Source organism: Rhinoraja longicauda, chromosome 11 (genome assembly GCF_053455715.1).
Source record: "Rhinoraja longicauda isolate Sanriku21f chromosome 11, sRhiLon1.1, whole genome shotgun sequence".
NCBI lineage: Eukaryota > Metazoa > Chordata > Chondrichthyes > Rajiformes > Arhynchobatidae > Rhinoraja > Rhinoraja longicauda.
Genome location: NC_135963.1, coordinates 10,229,013 through 10,249,071, shown reverse-complemented (window position 1 = coordinate 10,249,071; position 20,059 = coordinate 10,229,013). Strand labels below are relative to the sequence as shown.

General features: G+C 41.2%; 1 protein-coding gene across 1 annotated transcript in view; it reads left to right on the top strand.

The window, feature by feature from the left end:
- LOC144598279 (divergent protein kinase domain 1A-like) overlaps positions 1–17,076 on the top strand; it is a 36,232-nt gene extending 19,156 nt beyond the window's left edge. Inside the window, exons 3-5 of the mRNA XM_078408231.1 lie at positions 5,700–5,807; positions 12,523–12,699; positions 12,777–17,076. Of these exons, the coding sequence (XP_078264357.1) occupies positions 5,700–5,807; positions 12,523–12,699; positions 12,777–13,589 (1,098 nt within the window). The 3' untranslated portion in view covers positions 13,590–17,076. The remainder of the gene's footprint in view (positions 1–5,699; positions 5,808–12,522; positions 12,700–12,776) is intronic.
- The last annotated feature ends 2,983 nt before the right edge of the window (positions 17,077–20,059 follow it).

Below are 20,059 nucleotides of genomic sequence, written 5' to 3'. Positions count from 1 at the left end.
TCAAGATTCCAAGGTCAGTTTATTGTCACATGTACCAATTAAGGTACAGTTTTAGCCCATCTTCTAGATTCTCATAGATGTGGAGGCGTGCTTTTCATATCCACCCTGAGGCAATCCCTTGGGATCGCAACTGTTTTAATCTAGTCTCCTCTCACTCAGTTAAGACATAGATTGAGAGAATTTTAGATAGTAAGAGAAAGGAGGAATGTTTCCCAGAGCAAGATCAGTCATGTTCCTGCTAAATGCCAGAACAGCACAAGGGGTCAAATTCCTTTCTCCTGCATGCTGACACACACAAAACAGGAGCAGAATAAAACACACAGCTCTCCATGCCTCCTACACAATTCAGCATGGTCTTCCCTTCTCATCCATCAGCATTTTACTTCTTCCTCTGTCCCTTGATCCTTTTGTGATTAAGAAATGCATCTACCAGTTTCTTGAACATATTCAATTCTGTAGTGGAGAATTGCACAGGTTCACCACTTTCTGCAAGAAGGATTTTTTCAGTTTAGAAATAAAGTACTTCACGCAACAAAACTAACTGCTGGAGGAACACAGCAGGTCGAGCAGCATCAGTGGGAGGGAAAGGAATTGTTGATGTTTTGGGTTGAGATCTGGATGTAGGGTCTCAGCGCAAAATATCAACGATTTTTTCCTCCTACAGATTATATTTGTATCAGATATATTTACCAAAGGGTGACATATTTACCAAAGGGTGGCATATCGCAGGATGGCAGAGCGGTAGAGTTGCTGCCTTATAGAGCCAGAGACCTGGGTTCGATCCTGACCTTGGGTGCTTTCTGTACAGAGTTTGTACGTTCTCCCCGTGACCTGCTTGGGTTTTCTCCAAGATCTTTGGTTTCCTCCCACATTCCAAAGACGTACAGGTTTGTAGGTTCATTGGCTTGGTATAAATGTAAAATTGTCCCTAGTGTGTTTCGGATAGTGTTAATGTTCGTGGACCGCTGGTTGGTGTGGACTCGGGCCGAAGGGCCTGTTTCCGCGCTGATTCTCTAAAACCTAAAGATGCTGTTTGACTTGGCGGGTTACTCCAGTAAGTTTTTGCTTCCAATTTCAGGAGCTGCTTTCTGTGGTGTCTTTAAAATACTCCACATCATGAGGCCCTTTTGTGTCTTTAAAATACTCCAAATCATGAGGCTATGACTCCTTCTGAAAGTGCCAGACACCAGGGGCACGTTCCTTGTATCTAATATGTGCAATTCTCTACTCCAGTCCTCGTACAATGACAATCCTCTCATCCCATAAATTAGCTTAGTCATCATTTTCGGACTTCTACCAATGTGAGTGCATCCTTTCTTCAATAAGGCACTAAAGCTATGTATGATATCCAGGTGCAGCGTCCCCAACACCCCCGTGCCATTGTCACAAAAACCTCTATTCTTCAAAGATGCCAAATTGCCGTCTGCCTTAACTGCTTATTGGACCCGCCTTTTAACTTTTTATGATTTGTGTACAAGAACATCTAGATCCTTCTTCTTTACTTGAATAATTTGCACCTTCTACATTTAGATGCTAATCTGCCTTTTAATTCCTCTTACTGAAGTGCTTGTCCTCTCCAATATTAAATCTCATTTGCCAAGTTTTTGCCCACTCACCCTTTCCAAATATTTGTATTGTGATATCTTATCTATTATAGTGTCATCTTTAATACCCTGCAATCTGTTCCTCCTACAGCTAGGTCTACAGGTTTCTAATATAAATAATTGAGGGTTAAGATCTGATCTTTGGGACACTAGAAAGATCAAAAAGGTTTGCCTGAAAAATACATTTATTCGACTCTGGTTATCACATAGAAGATAAGTCAATTTTCAGTACGAATTAACACATTTTACCTTGAATTCTTATGTTGAACATGTGCTTTTTTACTTGGGAACTTGTCAAATGTCTTTTAAACATTTAACCATAGCATGTTTGTCAGAAAATGTATCATAATACTGTGTAATGTCTAAATAAAAATTAATATATGGTAATAGCAGTAATCCTTGATGTCTTTGCTGTTCTACTTTTTGCCTTCTAACACCTTTATATTAAATTTTTGGGACCTCATCATTTTTTTAAAACCTATGTTATTGGTGCACATATGCACCATGACGTTTGTTGTAACATAATACAGGGGGTCCTCGGGCTGAGAAAGACCTGACTAAAGAAAATTCAAGTCTCACTCCACCTGGGCAGCATTAAGATATGCATTTTTCACCATTCACTTGCTGGTAACAATTTCTATCACCTACACTGTATATTGCTAGGCTACTCTTTGCAATTCAGTCCCTAAGGGCTAAAGATTTCACATGAAGATTTTGGGCGAAATTGTTTGTTTCTGACATGCAAACTTTATGGCTAGTTCTCAAGAACGGCACCTTTGGATGATCCAGAGACCTCTGGAATAAAAGACCCCATGCATCTACGTCCAATGATAACTTGCGAGTTGTGCATTAGCCAAATCGCATGGAAACTGGCCCTTGAGCCCAACTTGTCCATGCCGACTAACTGCCCATCTAAGCTTGTCCTATTTGCCTGCATTTGATCCATATCTCTTTAAACATTTCCTTATCCATGGCCAAATATCTTTAAAATCTTTTATTGTACCTGCCTTAGCCACTCCTGGCAGCTCATTCCATATATGCACCAGCCTCCATGTAAAAAATATGCCGCTGAGGTTCCTATTAAATTGTTCCCCTTACTTTGAACGTATGTCCTATAGTTCTTGATTCCCCTGCCCAGGGAAAAAGATTGAATTGGGGAAAATGGATAAGGCTGAGTCTAACATTGTTTCTAGAAGAAAAGATTGCCTGAAAAAGGTAGTATCATTCTAAGACTAGTATTCAAAACCTAGCTTGTTTTCAGAGTAATCTAAACAAGAACATGGAGTAAGTCACTTGGCCCCTCTAGCCTGCCCTGCCATTCAAATGTTCATGGCTGGTCTGCCCCATACCTCCTCCCCTCTTCTATCAGCTAACATCCTGAAACCTTCATGTTTCAAATTCCTCTTTAAGTACTCCTTGAGATTGAACCTCCACAACCCTCTGGGGTGGAGAATTCCAGAGATTTACTGTTCCTTGTAGTTCCAGTTTGCCTTTGTTTTAAATGACCACACACCTTAATCTTCTCCTCATTGAAGATTCTCTCACGAGTGGTAACATCTCAAGACATTTGCTTTCATGCCCTGTGGGATCTTGTGTTTCAATAAAATCATTCCCCGTTGTCTCAGCGTCCCTCTCCATCTCCTTCAGCGCCCGCTTCAACCGATGGTGTCGTCGACAACTCCAACAACAATGGCGGCCGCCCTCCTTCTTCTCTTTCTCCTCCAGCGCCTGCTTCAACCGTCTGCGTCGTCGACGACTCCAACAACAATGGCAGCCGCTCTCCTTCTCCTCCTCCCGCTTCGCCATCTTGTGCGCGCCTCCCGCTGCTGCACTGCTCGCTGGGAGGTGTAGTCCCCGCTCCCGCCCGGTAGCCATCTTGTGCGCGCCTCGTGCTGCCCGCCAGGAGGTGTAGTCCCCGCTCCCGCCTGGCCCCCAGCGCCCCGGACCATCACTGGACTACAACCCCCAGCGGGCAGCACGACACACACACACGCACGCACACACCTCCAGGCTACTAATAAAAATAATAATGATATAATATAATATTAATAATACTTAAAATATAATAATGTAAGAATATTAAAATGTTATATTGTATATCTATGAATATATATTAATCTCTTGCAGGGGAGGGGGATGTGGGGGGTCTGACTGATTCTGAGGGATGAGAAGGGTGCTAGACCAATGCAGGAGAGGTTTGGAGCCGATTGGGGTTGTTGTTCAAATGCAAGGGTTTGAGTATAATTGCTGGGCATTGCAAGGAAGGGGATGTGGGGGGTCTGACTGATTCTGGGGGACAGAGAGGGTGTTAGACCAATGCAGGAGGGGTTTTGAGCCGATTGAGGTTGTGGTTCAAATGTAAGGGTTATTTAAGTATAAACTGGGATCTTGCTGTGCATTGCAGGGAAGGGGGATGTGGGGGTCTGACTGATTCTGTGGGAGGGTGAGTCTGGATATAATTTAACCGGCCGCCACACAGCCCGCTCCGCCTGCTGCTCAGTTACTAAAGAACTGTTTGTGATGTATCGAAGCTGGGTAGCATTATGGTCTATGAGAAGGATACAGAGGGGACGAAGGAAGATACAGACATGAATGAGCAAAGACAAGGCAGGTATATTGTGGAAAAATGTGACATCACCCACTTCAACAGAACAAATAGGAAGGACGATTTTATTTTAAATGAGGAGAGATTAAAGCTTAATGTTTATATACGTTCGGATGTCCTTGGAAATCTGGTTCAGCAAGCAATTAGGAAGGTAAACAGAATGTTGGCCTTTGTTGCAAGAGGCTTCAAGTACAGAAATAGAACCGTCTTACTTCAGATACATAAAGCCTTTGAATACAGTGAATAGTTCTGGTCTCCCTATGTAAGAAGAGATACATTTGTGATGGAGGGATTGCAATATGAATTATTGGAATGGGAAGTTTATTGCTGGGGAGAGATTAAGAAGACAATTTTTGTACACAAGTTGGAAGAATAAGAAGTGATTTTGAAATGTACAAAACATTAAGGAGTCTTGGGTTTGGGTGTTTAGAACTAGCAGTCATTCGCAAAATAAAAGATCAGTCATTAACAAGAAAAAATCTTTTTCACCTCAAGGTTATTGAAGCTTTGGAAGTACAATGCTGAGATAAAAGATTAGTCATGATTTTCTTGAGCTCGGCTATGACACAGTTTCTGCTACTAGCACTTCCCTGGCACCACGTTCCAGACACCTATCACTCTGTTTTTAAAAAAGTAAACATTTGCCTTTGATCTATAAATTCAGGTCAGTTTACTAAATCACACTTTAAAAAAGTCTTGTTTATCAAATTAATCTAAATTATAGTACCTCACTAAGTGATTGAATGCAGCACTGCACTGATCTGAATAATCGTGTGGCCTTTTTTTTAACCATTATGAATGAATGAAAATATGAATGAGAAGTGTTTGAACAGCAAATGGAAAGGTTACCACCGTACCAGAATGAAAATAGTGATGTGTGGCAAAGGATTTGGATTTCTTGGGTATTTGGAAAAAGCTGCACCTATTTTGTAATTATTTTCTGGTCCCAAATTGCTTTACATCCAATTAGATATGTTTATTAAAATGTAGTCACTGTACAAGGGACAGAGTAAATTGAGGGGTATTGCCAAATTTGAAATGAATATTATATATCTTACAGAAGAGAGAAACGTTAAAAAGAAAAAGGTGACAATGACAGAGTTTTTAGAGCTGCTGTCTCACAGAACCAGAGACCCAGGTTCGATCCCGACCTTGGGCGCTGTCTATGTGGAGTTTACACATGCTCTATGTGACTGCTGGATTTCGTCTGGGTGCTCTGGTTTGTGGGTTGGGGGGGGGTGGGTGAGTGGAGAGGGGGGAAGTTAATAACAACTATATCCAGATTGGCTATAGGGGAATGACCCACTCCCAAGTTTCTTGGGTTCACATCAAATATGCCATGACTTCCCTCATTATATACACTCAAATAATTATCTGTAAATTTGGGTGAAAATACATTATTTCAATTGCGTAGAAGTGTAAATGTTTTAAGATATTTTAAATTAGAATAGTTTTTATATATTAATGATTTCTGATTTGTTGTTTCTTAGTGCGATAAATACCAGAAAGGAATTATTGATGGATCGGCATGCAGCAGTCTGTGTGATAAAGATACACTTTACTTTGGCAAGTGCCTGTCTAATAAACCTAATAATCAGGTAACATCACATGAGAATTTGCCAGCAGAACCATTAACGTATACATGCACTTAGGTTTAATATTTTAATGTAATGTGTTTCTAATATTTTTCTGAGTTCTAAGATGTTTTATGCAATGCTAATTTATTGATTCAGGAAATCGCAAACATCAGTTTGGCAGCAGCAAGGCTTCACTTTTGTTGCATCCTTTAAATCTGTCAGTAAATCTATTTTCCCAGATATAAAAAGACTTTTAACCTTATTTTGTCTTTACAGTTGTCCCACATAAATAAAAAAATGGACTTTGCTTGAAAGCTGATTATAGAGTAGTTCAAATCTTTAAACAATTATTACCTAATTTTGCAATTTTTACTTGCTACTTTAAATCATTTTTATTACCTAGAGTCATAGTGATACAGTGTGGAAACAGGCCCTTTGGCCCAACTTGCCCACACCGGCCAAAATGTCCGAGCTACACTAGTCCGACCTGCCCGCGTTTGGTCCATATCTCTCCAAACCTGTCCTATCCATGTACCTGTCTAACTGTTTTTTAAATGTTGGGATAGTCCCTGCCTTGACTACCTTCACTGGCAGCTTGTTCCATACACCTACCAACCTTTGTGCGAAAAAGGTTACCCCCTCAGATTCCTATTAAATTTTTTCCCCTTCACCTTAAACCTATGTCATCTGGTCCTCGATTCACCTACTCTTGGCAAGAGACTCGGTGCATCTACCCAATCTATTCCTCTCATTATTTTATACACCTCAAGAAGATCACCCCACATCCTCCTGCACTCCAAGGAATAGGGCCCCAGCCAACTCAACCTCCCTCAATAGCTCAGCCCCTCTAGCCCTGCCAACATCCTTATAAATCTTCTCTGTACCCTTTCCAGCTTGACAACCTCTTTCTTATAACACGGTGCCCAGAACTGAACACAATACTCTTAAATGCGGCCTAGCCAACATCTTATGCAACTGCAACATGACCTCCCAACCTCTCTACTCCATACTCTGACTGGTGAAGGCCAATGTGTCAAATGCTTTTTTGACCACCCACCTTCAAAGAGCCATGCACATGCACTCCTAGATTCTACAATACTCCCGAGCCCTTCCATTTACTGTGTAGGTCCTGCCTATATTAGATTTTCCAAAATGCAACACATTTCTCTGTATTAAATTCCATCAACCATTCCTTAGCCCACCTGGCCAATTGATCAAGATCCTGCTGCAATTTTTCACAACCATCTTCACTATCTTCAAAACCACCCACTTTTGTATCATCTGCAAACTTGCTAATCTTGTTGTGTATGTTCTCATCCAAACATTGATGTAGATGACAAACAGTAAGGGGCCCTGCACCGAACCTTGAGGCACATCACAGGCCTCCAGTTCGAGAACCAACCTTTCACCATCTGCTTCCTTCCATGAAGCCAAATTTCTCTCCATTCAGGTAGCTCTCCTTGGATCCCATGTGATCTATCCTTCCAGTTAAGAATGTGAGAGTAAGAAATTTTGTTGTAAAATGTCTATATCTTCAAGAAAACAATGTTGAGCTTGGCTTATACACAGAATCCTAGAGATACTCAGCAGTTTAGGCATTTTTTTGAGAGAAAGCTAACATTCCATCAAAATGGAAAAAGTGAGAAAACAAGTTGAAAAGAGGGAGAGGACTGAAACAAACAAAATAATTGCCTATGATGGAGTGGAGACAAAGATAATCCAGTGACCCCATGCTTCTGTTGCCATCTAACATGGGATAATTAATGTGCATAATTGATATCTGATCTGCCTGGAAGAATGTAAGGAAGATGAAGAAGGAAAGGCGTGCTTTAAATGTGAGATCAGAACACAGCAGTTGCTGGAAATCTGAAATAAACTAAAACATGGGAAATGGTCAGCAGATCAGGTGCTACCCCGCGGAAAGAATAAAACCTGAGTTCATATTAAGGTAGATGATTTGCATCAGAAGTGGCCATACTGAACGAACACAAAAGACCAGTTAAAACCCTTTCATTTGTTCTCTCCAATCCTTCCTCTCTACATAACTTAAACCACACTTGTCATTGAGTCTCATGTCGTCGAAACGGGTCCTTTGGCCCAATTTGCCCAACAAGCCCATCTACACTACTCCCACATGCCTGCATTTGGCCCATATCCCTCTAAACCTATCCTATCCATGTACTTGTCTAAATGTCACTGAAACATTGCAATAGATCCCAACTTCAATATTCAATAATAGATTCGAGCCGAGCTAGTCCCATTTGCCTGCGCCTGGCCCAAATTCCTCGAAACATTTCCTATCCGTAGTCCATTTAAAATATTGTAATTGTGCCTGCCCCAACCACTTCCCTCTAGAAGTTCATTCCAAATACACACCATCCTTCATGGGGGAATAAGTTGCCTTTCTGATCCCTTTTAAATCTTTCCCACTTCGCCTTAACCTTATGCCCTCCAGTTCTTAATTCCACTACCATGGGAAAAGGCTGTGGTTATTCACCTTATCTATGCCCCTCACAACCTTTAAGGTCACGCCTTCAAACTCCTACCCTCCATAGAGAAAAGACCCAGCATCTCCTTATAACTCGAAACTTCCAGACCTGGTAGCAATCTCGTAAATCCATTCCAATCCTTCCGACAGCAGTGCAATGAGGACTCTGAACAGATCTTGTAAAAGCCCTTGCAAAATGGACAATAGTAGAGAACGTCCGCTGCACTACAATCTTCTTGGTCACAGCTTCAATTTTCCATGCACATTGCAATGCTGACTATCCTTAATCAAAAGTTGTTTTCTAGATGTCCCTTTGATCTGATTTCATGATTTCTCACCAGACCTCTGTGCTCAAATCTTCAATGTGTTGACTTGATGGTATTCTTTAACAATCATCTAATTAGTTTTTTCTATACCAATTTCTGACAGAAGTGTGAGTAGGTTATTCTTAACTATTTTAGATGTTATCATATCATATCATATATATACAGCCGGAAACAGGCCTTTTCGGCCCTCCAAGTCCGTGCCGCCCAGTGATCCCCGTACATTAACACTATCCTACACCCACTAGGGACAATTTTTACATTTACCCAGCCAATTAACCTACATACCTGTTAACACCTATTACATTTAAATCACTCTGACTAAAGCAGCTGCCTCTGAATTCCTCATTGAAATGCAAGTGTATTTCAACCATTGGTTCTGGAGTTGACAGTTGAGAGACCAGGGGATGGACCTGCACAAGATCCTCCAAATTCACTGTTAGGATTAGTGAAGCAACATGAGTGTCCTCTACTAGAACAACATCATCAGTGTTAATGTTCGAATTACACTTAGCCAGGTTCAGTGGGCAACTCATATATTCACGTACACCGGACTTTCGAAGCTCAAGGAGACAAAGGAAATGCTTCCAGGATGTCTCAAAGTTGTCTAAAAAAATGAACATCCATATGGACTTGTGAGAAAGTCTGGTCTGTGATTGATAAGTATGCAAATGGGGCTTCTGGATGGCAATGGGACAGGATATAGGGTGACTCAGGTAGCTAGTGGAGCCGCTGTCTCAGAAGTCCAGTGATCCAGGTTCAACCCTGACCTCCAGTGGTGTCAATGTGGAGTTTGCACATTCTCCCTGACCGTATGGGTATCTTCTGGGTGTTCCAGTATCCTCCCACATACCAAAGACATGCAAGTTGTTAGGTTAATTGGTCCCTGTAAAATACTTCTAGTATGTAGGTGAGTGGTGGAATCTGGGGGGGAGTTGATGGTATAGGGAGAATAGAATCCAGGGATTAACTGGGATATGTTTGCTTTGCGGGCTGGTACATATTTGTTGGGCTGAATAACCTCCTTCAGTGTGGTGAGGAGATACTGAGAACCTCTCGTAACTTAATTGGGGGCACATGAAGCCCAGCAAAAGCAGAGGAATCTCGCAATCACTGCACCTACTTGCTACATTGGGCACCCTATGTCCCACCTGTGGCAGTGTGTGCAGGGCCCACATGTGCCTCAGCAGCGTGATTGGACATTCCCTCAGATCAGAGATGAAGCAAGTTATCAAGTTATGTGCGTAGGAATTTACTACAGATTTTTGGCATATCTTTCATTCATTGTTCTTTATCTTTCCACATCACCATCTATATCTCTCGTTTCCCTTATCCCTAACCAGTCTGAAGAAGGGTCTTGACCCAAAACGTCACCATTACTCCAGCTTTTTGTATCTATCTGCGTTTTAAACCAGCATCTGCAATTCCTTCTTACACATGGTTGGGTCTTTATTCTTTGGAGCGTAGAAGGTTGAGGGGGGACTTGATAGAGGTTTTTTAAATTTTAAGAGGGACGGACAGAATTGACGTGGGTAGGCTTTTCCCCTTGAGAGTGGGGAAGATTCCAACAAGGGGACATAACTTTAGAATTGAGGGACAAAAGTTTAGGTGTAACATGAGGGGTAACTTCTTTACTCAGAGGGTGGTGGCTGTATGGAATGGGCTTCCGGTGGAAGTGGTGGAGGCAGGCTCGATTTTATTATTTAAGAGTAAATTGGATAGGTATATGGATGAGAGGGGATTGGAGGGTTATGGTCTGAGAGTAGGTAGATGAGACTAGGTCAGAGAGAGTGGTCGGCGTGGACTGGTAGGGCCGAATGGGCCTGTTTCCGTGCTGTAGTTGTTATATGGTTATTGTTAACTGTTTGTTGGGTGAAAATGAGAAGCTAGTGCAACTTGTGTGGTGGAGGGATAGAGAAAGAGAGGGAATGCTAGGGCTACCTGAAGTGAGAGAAATCAATATTCAAACCACTGGGCTGTATGTTGCCCAAGCAAAATATTCATTGTTCTTTATCTCTCCACATTATCGTCTATATCTCTCGTTTTCCTTATCCCTAAACAGTCTGAAGAAGGATCTCAACCCGAAACGTCACCCATTCCTTCCCTCCAGAGATGCTGCCTGTCCCGCTGCGTAACTCCATCTTTTTGTGTCTATCAAGTTATGTGTGTTGTGAGAAGGTGTGTACTGCACCACCATCTAGTGGCCAGTTCAGCTCAGACCTGCTGAGTTACTCCAGCATTTTGTGAATAAATCAGCTCAGTTCAGGTTTGGTGAAAAGCTTTTTGTTGCATGCTAACCAGTCAGCAGAAAGACAATACATGATTATAGTCAATCCATTTACAGTGTATAATACAGTACATGTTAAGGGAATAACATTTAGTGCAAGGTAAAGCCAGCAAGGTCTGGTCAAGGATAGTCCAAGGGACATCAAAGAGGTAGATAGTAGTTTGGCACTGCTCTCTGGGTGTGGTAGGATGATTCAGTTGCCTGATAACAGCTGTCTACAGCATACAAGCAACTCAAGGTGCCTTTACAGATAGTGTGGTTGGCACCCAGTGAATTTGAATCTCTTTTCAATTTGCAGATCCAGGGTACAAACTGCCAAAGTAGGCCTCAACCAGTCAGGCAGCAAAACGGTTAATGCCTCAGATGTAGATCAGAACTGGGAATGGAAGAAAACAAAGTAGTTATCAGTCACAGAGAAAGTATGGAAGGAATATCTCTGCGGTGAGTTCAAATGAGGCGATATAGGAGTAGTAGCTTGGATCAGATTACATTTTTTGTCTGTGTAATGTGTTGCTAATAGCAAGGCATTGGCAGACTACACCAATAGGTTTATTCAATATTTGAAGTATTTTCACCAACTTTGTCTTTGCGCACCAAATTAATTCGCTGATGGATGCAAGTATGAATGAGATCCAATGACGTACAAGTTACCTTTTAGTTTAGTTTTAGTTTAGTTTAGAAAAACGGTCTTGAAACAGGCCCTTCGGCCCAACGAGTCCGCGCCAACCAGTGATCCCCGCACATTAACACTACTCTACACACACAAAGAACAATTTACAAGTTACCAAGCCAATTAATCTACAAACCTGTATGTCTTTGGAGCGTGGGAGGAAACCGAAGATCTCGGAGAAAACCCACGCAGGTCATGGGGAGAACGTGCAAACTGCGTACAGCCAAGTACCCGTAGTCAGGATCGTACCCAGGTCTCTGGTGCTGTATGGTAATAGCTCTACCGCTATACCACCATGCTTCCCTGTAGCTCTGATAGTTTGTTCACCGCCACCATTATTTTCCAAAAGGTTTTGGGAGTTCACCAAATTTTTAATTAGTTGAAGACTTTGATCATGGCTTTTGGGAAGTTGCGTTTTCGTGATGGTAAATCCAAAGCTTGTACAAGGCATTGTGATTTGTCAAGTTTCGTGACAGTTCCGATGTCTTTCTGATCCTGGATGAAAAATTGTTGGTCAAAAACGTGCCAAGCAGTCCAATACATGTCATCAAAATGACATGTTTAGCTCAAGCCACCGTGACTTTGTGGAGGAAATAGCCAAACCAATGGTAAATTTCAAGTCTCTGTTCTTCATTGCTCTTGTTTATTTGTAAGAATGACCATTAGCTCATATTTAACCAAGGAATAAACTGCTTTTTTTTCTCCTTTCCCCAAATTTTTCTTTTAAATTATGATGATAAATAACTTTGCATGCAATTTTTCATTTGTAGTTGGTTTTGAAATTTTTTAGAGAAGGGAAAACACAAACTGTTAAGTAGTATAATCGATATATTCTAATCGCTGCAGCCTGCTGAAATCACCACCACACTTGGATGAAAGTATGTTTTATGAAAAAATGAAATCTTCATTAAACTAAAATATATAATTTGCCTATTCTAGCTCATAAATGCAATTTTATTCTCCACTAGGTATACAGAGGAGTATGGGATGAATCACAGATCGTGTTAAAGTGCAGGCTTGAAGAACTTTTCCACTTTGATTTAGATTCTAACATGGAACCAAGAAAGGAGATGGTGTTATTTGATAAACCAACAAAAGGCACTTCCGTAGAGGAATTTCGAGAAATGGTTTACAATCTCTTGAAGGTAAGCTTTAGAATACAAGTTCAAAATCATCACACATCTTTTTCTGAAACCAAACTACATAATTGTCTTTTTCTCAGGCAAAGCTTGGTGACCTGGCAAACCTTCAGGAGCTACTCAAATTGGTTGTCACCGTCGCAGATGGAAATAAAGATGGCCATATCTCCCTTGCAGAAGCAAAATCTACCTGGGCATTACTTCAGCTTAATGAGTTTTTGATGACAGTAATCTTGCAGGACAAGGAGCATACACCAAAACTACTTGGATTCTGCGGAGATCTTTATGTAACAGAAAAAGTCCCCTATAGTTACCTTTATGGACTAACTATTCCTTGGGTTTTGGAGTTCTTCATTCCCTCTGGTTTGAGACGTAGTATGGATCAATGGTTTACTCCTTCGTGGCCCAGAAAAGCAAAGATTGCAATAGGACTTTTAGAATTTGTTGAGGACGTTTTCCATGGGACATTTGGCAATTTCCTTATGTGTGATTTAAGTGCAAATAACATTGGCTATAATACTAAACATGACTTAAAAATGATAGATATGAGAAAGGTTATACCAGAGGTTAGTTTTAAACAGCGAATTGGTGCCCGCCACTGCGAGACTGATGTGGATTGTGTCTATGGCACAGACTGCAGGACAACATGCCATCAAAGCAAAAAACAGTGCACCACTGAATTAGATCAGCCAAACCTGACCAAGGTCTGCACATTGCTGAAGGATTACCTTTTAAATGGTGCTCCCTCGGATGTGAAAGAAGAACTGGAGAAGCAACTTTACTCGTGTATAGCCCTCCGAGGAACAGCCAGCCAAATGGAAATGGAACACTCCTTGATACTGAACAACCTAAAGACACTGCTGTGGAAGAAAATTTCACATACAAAAGATTCCTAAGCACTCACAGAAGAAGAGGAATGTACAAGATCAATTGAATATCATTGGAAAAAGGATTTTGTTTTGTGAAAGGATTTTGTTTTAGTTTGTCCATTGAGCACAGTAAAGCATATTGATTGTGATGTCAAAAGGAAAACCACTATAGACTTTTATTAATTTAATGGTTATAAATTTGGCTGCTTTTCTTTTAGAGGGTGAAAGTAAACAGGTATGCGGCATGATGACTTTGTATGGTTTTTAACTACAATTTGTAGCATGACAATAATTGGCATAAGACTTTGCTCAGCTTTAAAATTATGTTGATGCGAAACTGGGAACAAACCTGTAAATCCAAGGACTACTTCCTTCTATGGGAGACAGCACTTCTACATGTGTGAAAATTGCAACTGAATTGCAATGCAATTTATTTTTAAATTGTCAATTAAGCACTTTATATTCATATTCAATTCATTGAACCCTGTTGGATGAGGGTACAGTATTTAAAAAAATGTGACATTTTGTGTCAATCAATGGCCATTAATTTTTTTCAGGTCATTTGTTCAAAAGCTAATCTCTTGCATTAAAGTAATTTTTTTAAACCTCTTTCATTACATGAATACATCTTTATTAACCTCAAGTGTAATGCTTGTATTCCATTCTCATTATCACCTTACCTTCTGACTTTTGTTTATGATGCATGTAATTTGTCTGAGACATGATCACCTTAATGTTTGTCGCCTTGTACACACTAACAAGACAATTTATTATGGATGCTTTCTAACTGCACGTCTTTTTTTCTCACCTGTTAACCTGATAACAGGGGATTCCCTTGAAATCAGTGAATTATATTCGTTATGTATATGTACTTTTTAAATGTATTTACTTTCTTGGGTTGCGGGTTCACTAGCAAGGCCAGCGTGTATTGTTCAGCTCTAAATCCCCTCGTCAAGGTGGCGATGGTCTATCATGAATTGTTGTACTGCTGGTGAAGAACTTTCCACAAGACTGTTGGATCAGGAATTCACAGATTTGATGATGGAACAATAGGATATTTCCAAATCATGATGGAGTGTGACTTAGGGAGGGGAAAATGCAAGTGATTTGTTTTTGTGCATGTGCCTTTGTTCTTCATCTTGGTGAGATTGTGGGTTTGGGAGTTGTTGTAAGACTAATCGTAGCGCATGTTGTAGATGGTACACAATGTAGTGCACTGTTGCTGGGAAAGAATGAATGCTAGGATTGGTGTCAATCAAAGTGTGTTGTTCTGGGCTGGATGGTGCTAAGATGCCCGAATTTTGTTGGAACACCAGTCATCCAAACCCAAAGTATTATATTGCACTCCTGAATTGTACTTTGTCAATGGTGGAACGGTTTTGGAGTGTAAGTCAAATCACCCACTGCAGGATACATAGTTTCTGACATCCGCTCGTAAGAACCATTTTTATGTGGTGTCACATATTTTTATGTGAGTTCCTGGCCATTGAATGTCAAGGGTAGGCAGCTGAACTCGTGTATTGGAGATGATGATTGCCAGGCACATGTGTAGCATAAATGTTACTTGCCACTTATGAGCCCTCCCTGAATCTTGTTTAGATCTTGTTCCATTCAGACCTGGACTGCCAATTTGCTGAGATGAAAATGAACACTGCACAATCTTCAGCGAACATCTCCATGTGACACCATGATAGGAGTAAGATTACTGAAGAAACCGCTGATCATAGCTAGACCTCGGTTCTCTGAGGAACACCTGCAGTGATATCCCAGGGCTGAGATAATTGACTTTCAACAATACAATCATTTCTTTTATGAGATTCAATTCCAACTACTTCACTTCACTTCTATGCCTGTGAATAGGCATTTTATTTTAACCTGTGCTCTTTGCTGTTCCACTCAGTCAGATGCTGCTTTGCTTTCAGGAGCCGTCCTTTCAATTCTTTAATCCAACTTTACACCAATGCTGTAATCAGATCTAGAACCAAGTAGACCTGCTGAGTTCCAAGCTGGGCACGAGTAAGCAGGTTATTGGAGCATCTGTGCATCGTGGCCAAACTCTTTCTGGTAAGTTTAAAATTTCCTCATAGCGATGCAAAGAAGAAATTGTACTTTTTTTAACATGACAATCAAATATTAAATACTGCAAATGCTGGAAACCTGAAATAAAAAGTGCTGGAAGCATATTGCTGAGCAGATGACCGTTGCAAACAGTGAAAGATGTTGTTTCAAGTCGCTGACCCAAACTGTAAATAGTTTTAAAATGCAAAGAAAAGGCAAGTGGAGGATAGTACAAAAGGGGGTCTGTGATAGGTTGGAAGACATGATAGATTAAAGGACAAAACTGTGGTGAGTGGTGGATAATAGATCATACAGAAACAAAAGATCAGTCTTGGAGGAGCTGTAATGGGGTGAAAGCAAAATTACAATTATCAAAAGAACTGCACGTGCTGGAAATTCTAATTTAAAACAAAAAATGCTGGAAATTCTCTGGGTTCAGGATTCAACTGAAACACTTTTCTCACAGATGTGGCCTGACTTGCTGAATGTTTGCAGAATTATATGGGGGGGGGAGAGGAGGTTTCGTACCTATGATGGATTGTGCAGCGTCAACCGTTTTACATCGCAAACAGCAAGGATTCTTGTGGAACGCCATTAATCAGAGGAAACCAATTGCAATATTATTCTCTACCATCGCCCTCTGTTTCCTACTGCCGTCAATTTTGGGTCCGGTTTGCCAACGTCATGGATCACATGGGCCCGAACATCTTGAACCAGTCTTCCAAGTAGGATCTTGTCAAAGGCTTTACTAAAGTCCATGTAAATTGCATCTATTGCCCTGCCCTCAGCAGTATACTTTGTAACCGCTTCAAAAAATTCAAACAATTTGATCAGGCAGGATCTGCCATTCACAAAGCCATGTTGGCTGTCTCTGATTAGTCCCTGCCTTTCCTTGTGACTGCAAATAGGAAAAACAAAACTGGTATTGTGTGGATTGTATGATGAGAGATTGCTTGTGGGTCCTTTAAGGGGTTGTAAAAACTCAACAGAACACTTGCGTTGTTACATGCAGGGATTTTTATTTATGGTAGGGGCACCAGTTATTTGAATATCATGCAATAGTCAAAGAAGCAAGTCATGTAGAAAGTGCATTTCCTGAGCATCTTATTAGCAGTTAATAACTAAACTGTACATAAATCCACTAACCTCCATGTTGTATATTTGTGGCTGTAGGATTAAAAAAAATAAAATTGATAAACTTTATTCCCAGTATATGCTACCCACAAATTCTGTGGAGCATTATGTTTATCTGACAATCCTTTGCCAGGAAAAGAAAATGATCGATCATGGGGCACAGAAATGTTGTATTGGAAATCGTGGTAAGCAAATCTATTTGCATCCTAATTTTGTAAGTGCTCTTCCCTTACAACTATAAAACCAGTGAGTACTTTTGTTCAGAATCAATTTTGATGTTGATTCCCATTTAAACTTTTTTTTAAAACTAATAAATTAATTGTATGCCTCTTGCTTAATTGTGGTTTATTTGCCACGTATTTATTTGGCAGCTGTTCATTTCCCCCCAGTTTCCAAGATTCCCTATCATTGTGTGGTTTTGGATGATACAGATGACATGAAGTTAATGTATGTTCTTGTATTATGTTGGAACACACAGGGGTGGTTATTCATTTCCAAAATAAATTTAACAAAATACACAGTAAAAATAGATGCAAAAAAACTGCCGATGGTAGTTTACAACCCAGTGTGACCGTTGAATTATCCAATTTCAAGTAACATGTTTAATTCATAGAAAATTTGAGGATTTATTACCTATACCTTGAATTGAATGGTTTGCCAAGATATTTCAGAGGGTGGCTGGGAGTCACAATATGCCTTCTCATGTGGCGTTCTGTGCTGCATCTTGGTGGAACCAGTTTGTTGTCCAAGATGCTCTGCAGTTGAAGACCCTTCCATGACCATCTCGTGACTCAACTCCATCCCCAGGACAGAACCAGCCTTCCTGATGACCATGTTAATTCTGTTGGCGTTCACAGCCTTCGTCCTGCTAGACGTTGAAAGAGCGGAGCATCCGCAGAAAGTAGACAGCTCTGTCCCTTGTACAATGCCGCAGTGTTCCTGGACCCATCCAGGTAAACTGCACATCCACACACTTGATGGAGACAGGGGTGTTCCTCTCCTGTAGTCCACCACTAACTCCTTAGTCTTGGTGTTGAGCTGCAGGTGATTCAGCCCACACCACTCAAAGTAATTGACTATTCAGGTTCCCTCCCTTCACTGATGCAACCCACAATTCCAGTCATCTGAAAAATTCTGGAGGTGGCAAGAGTCTGAGTTATATCTGAAGTCCAAGTAGATGGTGAACAGGAAAGGAGAGGACTGTCCCGTGTTGCTCACTACCATGTCCGAGACACAGTTCTGTAGCCTGACATACTGTGGTCGTCCAGTCATGTAGTTGGTGATCCAGGACACCAATGGAGCATCCACCCGCATCTTCGTCAGTTTGCTCCAGAGCAGTGCAGGCCCGATGGTGTTAAAAGCACTGAAGTAAAAAAGAAAAATGACCATGCTTCCTGGCTTATCCAGGTGAGCAAAGGAATGGAGCAAGTGGATAATGGCACCCTCAACCCCCATCTTTGTTTGGGAAGTGAACTACAGGGGGTCCAGGTAGGGTTTAACCAGGAATCGCAGGTGAGTGAGCACTGGCCTCTCCAGGGACTTCCTGATGTGCGAGGTCAGCGCCACCAGTCTGTGGTCATTGGAGGAGCTGGGACGTTTCCTCCATGGTACATGAACCAGGCCGGATGTCTTTCACGTCACATGAACCCACTCCAGGCTCAGGTTGGGTACTCCGCACAATGGCTGGCACATACCTGGAGTACCCTAGGGCTGACACCACCCCTGGTTTTGCCTGGGCAGTCTGCTCAGCATGACTGGAATCAAATAAACCACATCAGCAAAGGTGGTGTGACCATTAGTAGACTGGCTAAACATTAAAGACAATACTAATTTGCACATAAGTTAGAGAAGTTATTCTGTGATAGGAACCACACCATTATTTAATACTGCAGCTCATCGTGCTCAGAATTTGCATAAACCCATAAATGTCTCGCCTCGTTTCCTCCATCCCATACTTTCACAACTAATCAGTTCAAGTTGGTTGTTGGAACCTCGAGCAGAAATCTATGCTTGGATTCCAGTTCATTTCCTCAATCTACAGCAACTACTGTTAGGGGGTGCTATCTATTCAATTGCATGTAAAGATCCAATAGCCATATTTTGAAAAATAGGAAAAGTATTGGCATCCTGGCCAATATTTTCTCTCGAGTCAACATTCCCTAATTTGATTATGATGAATTACCCATGTTCAAATTGACTATTGCATTTCCTACAACACCTGGGTTGACAGAAAAGCAGCTCTGGAAACACTAAATAATTTTACATATTGCTCAGAGTTTGTCAGTCAGTCCAGACACAAAGGAAGTTCTGGATTAAAGAAGGCACCATCATCGTATGAAGATAATCTCTTCTAAACAGGGTTTTGCTTGCTTGTTCATAAGTATCCATCCTACCAAAGAGCAGCTTCTTTATCTACCTTTGGCCCATCTTCCCCACCTCAACTCCATTGGACAGCAAACCACTGTGTTAACTCTGGAAAAGCAAGATGCAAGTTAACGTGAGTTATGGCTATGGAATTATAATTGTAGGCAGGGATACACTAAGCTAAAACCAACCAAACAGTTAAAGCATTTGCCTTCAGGATTTGCCGAGTCCTGTTTTACACTATTGCAAATTTTCACATCAATGCTCAATTGAGGGGAAAATAAATTTCTCCCTCAGAAAAAAGCAGCATTGGCAATAAAATGACAAAGGTGCGCTATGTACAGTGATGGACCTTCAAGCCTCTTCTGCCATTCAAATGACAAATCTAATCTTAACTAATTTCGCCATATTGTCCATAAATATCTCCCTGCCTTAAATGACAGTAGCAGGCTCTCTGGTTAATTTTGAAATTTCCAATTCTCAGCGGTGTCTCATCTTACTCTTAAACAGATACCTCTTACTTCTACAATTTTACAAGATACTGATTAGGGCACACACTGCAGAAAGAAGGGTGCAGAGGTGAAAAGATTCAAAATGTTGGCTGAATTGGCAAACTGCGCTACTGTGCCGCTGAATTGGCGGCACGGTAGCGCAGCGGTAGAGTTGCTGCTTTACAGCGAATGCAGCGCCGGAGACTCAGGTTCGATCCTGACTACGGGTGCTGTACTGTAAGGAGTTTGTACGTTCTCCCTGTGACCTGCGTGAGTTTTCTCCGAGATCTTCGGTTTCCTCCCACACTCCAAAGACGTACAGGTATGTAGGTTAATTGGCTGGGTAAATGTTAAAAAGTTTAAAAAAATTAAAAATTGTCGCTAGTGTGTGTAGGATAGTGTTAATAGTGTTAGTGTGCGGGGATCGCTGGGCGGCGCGGACTTGGTGGG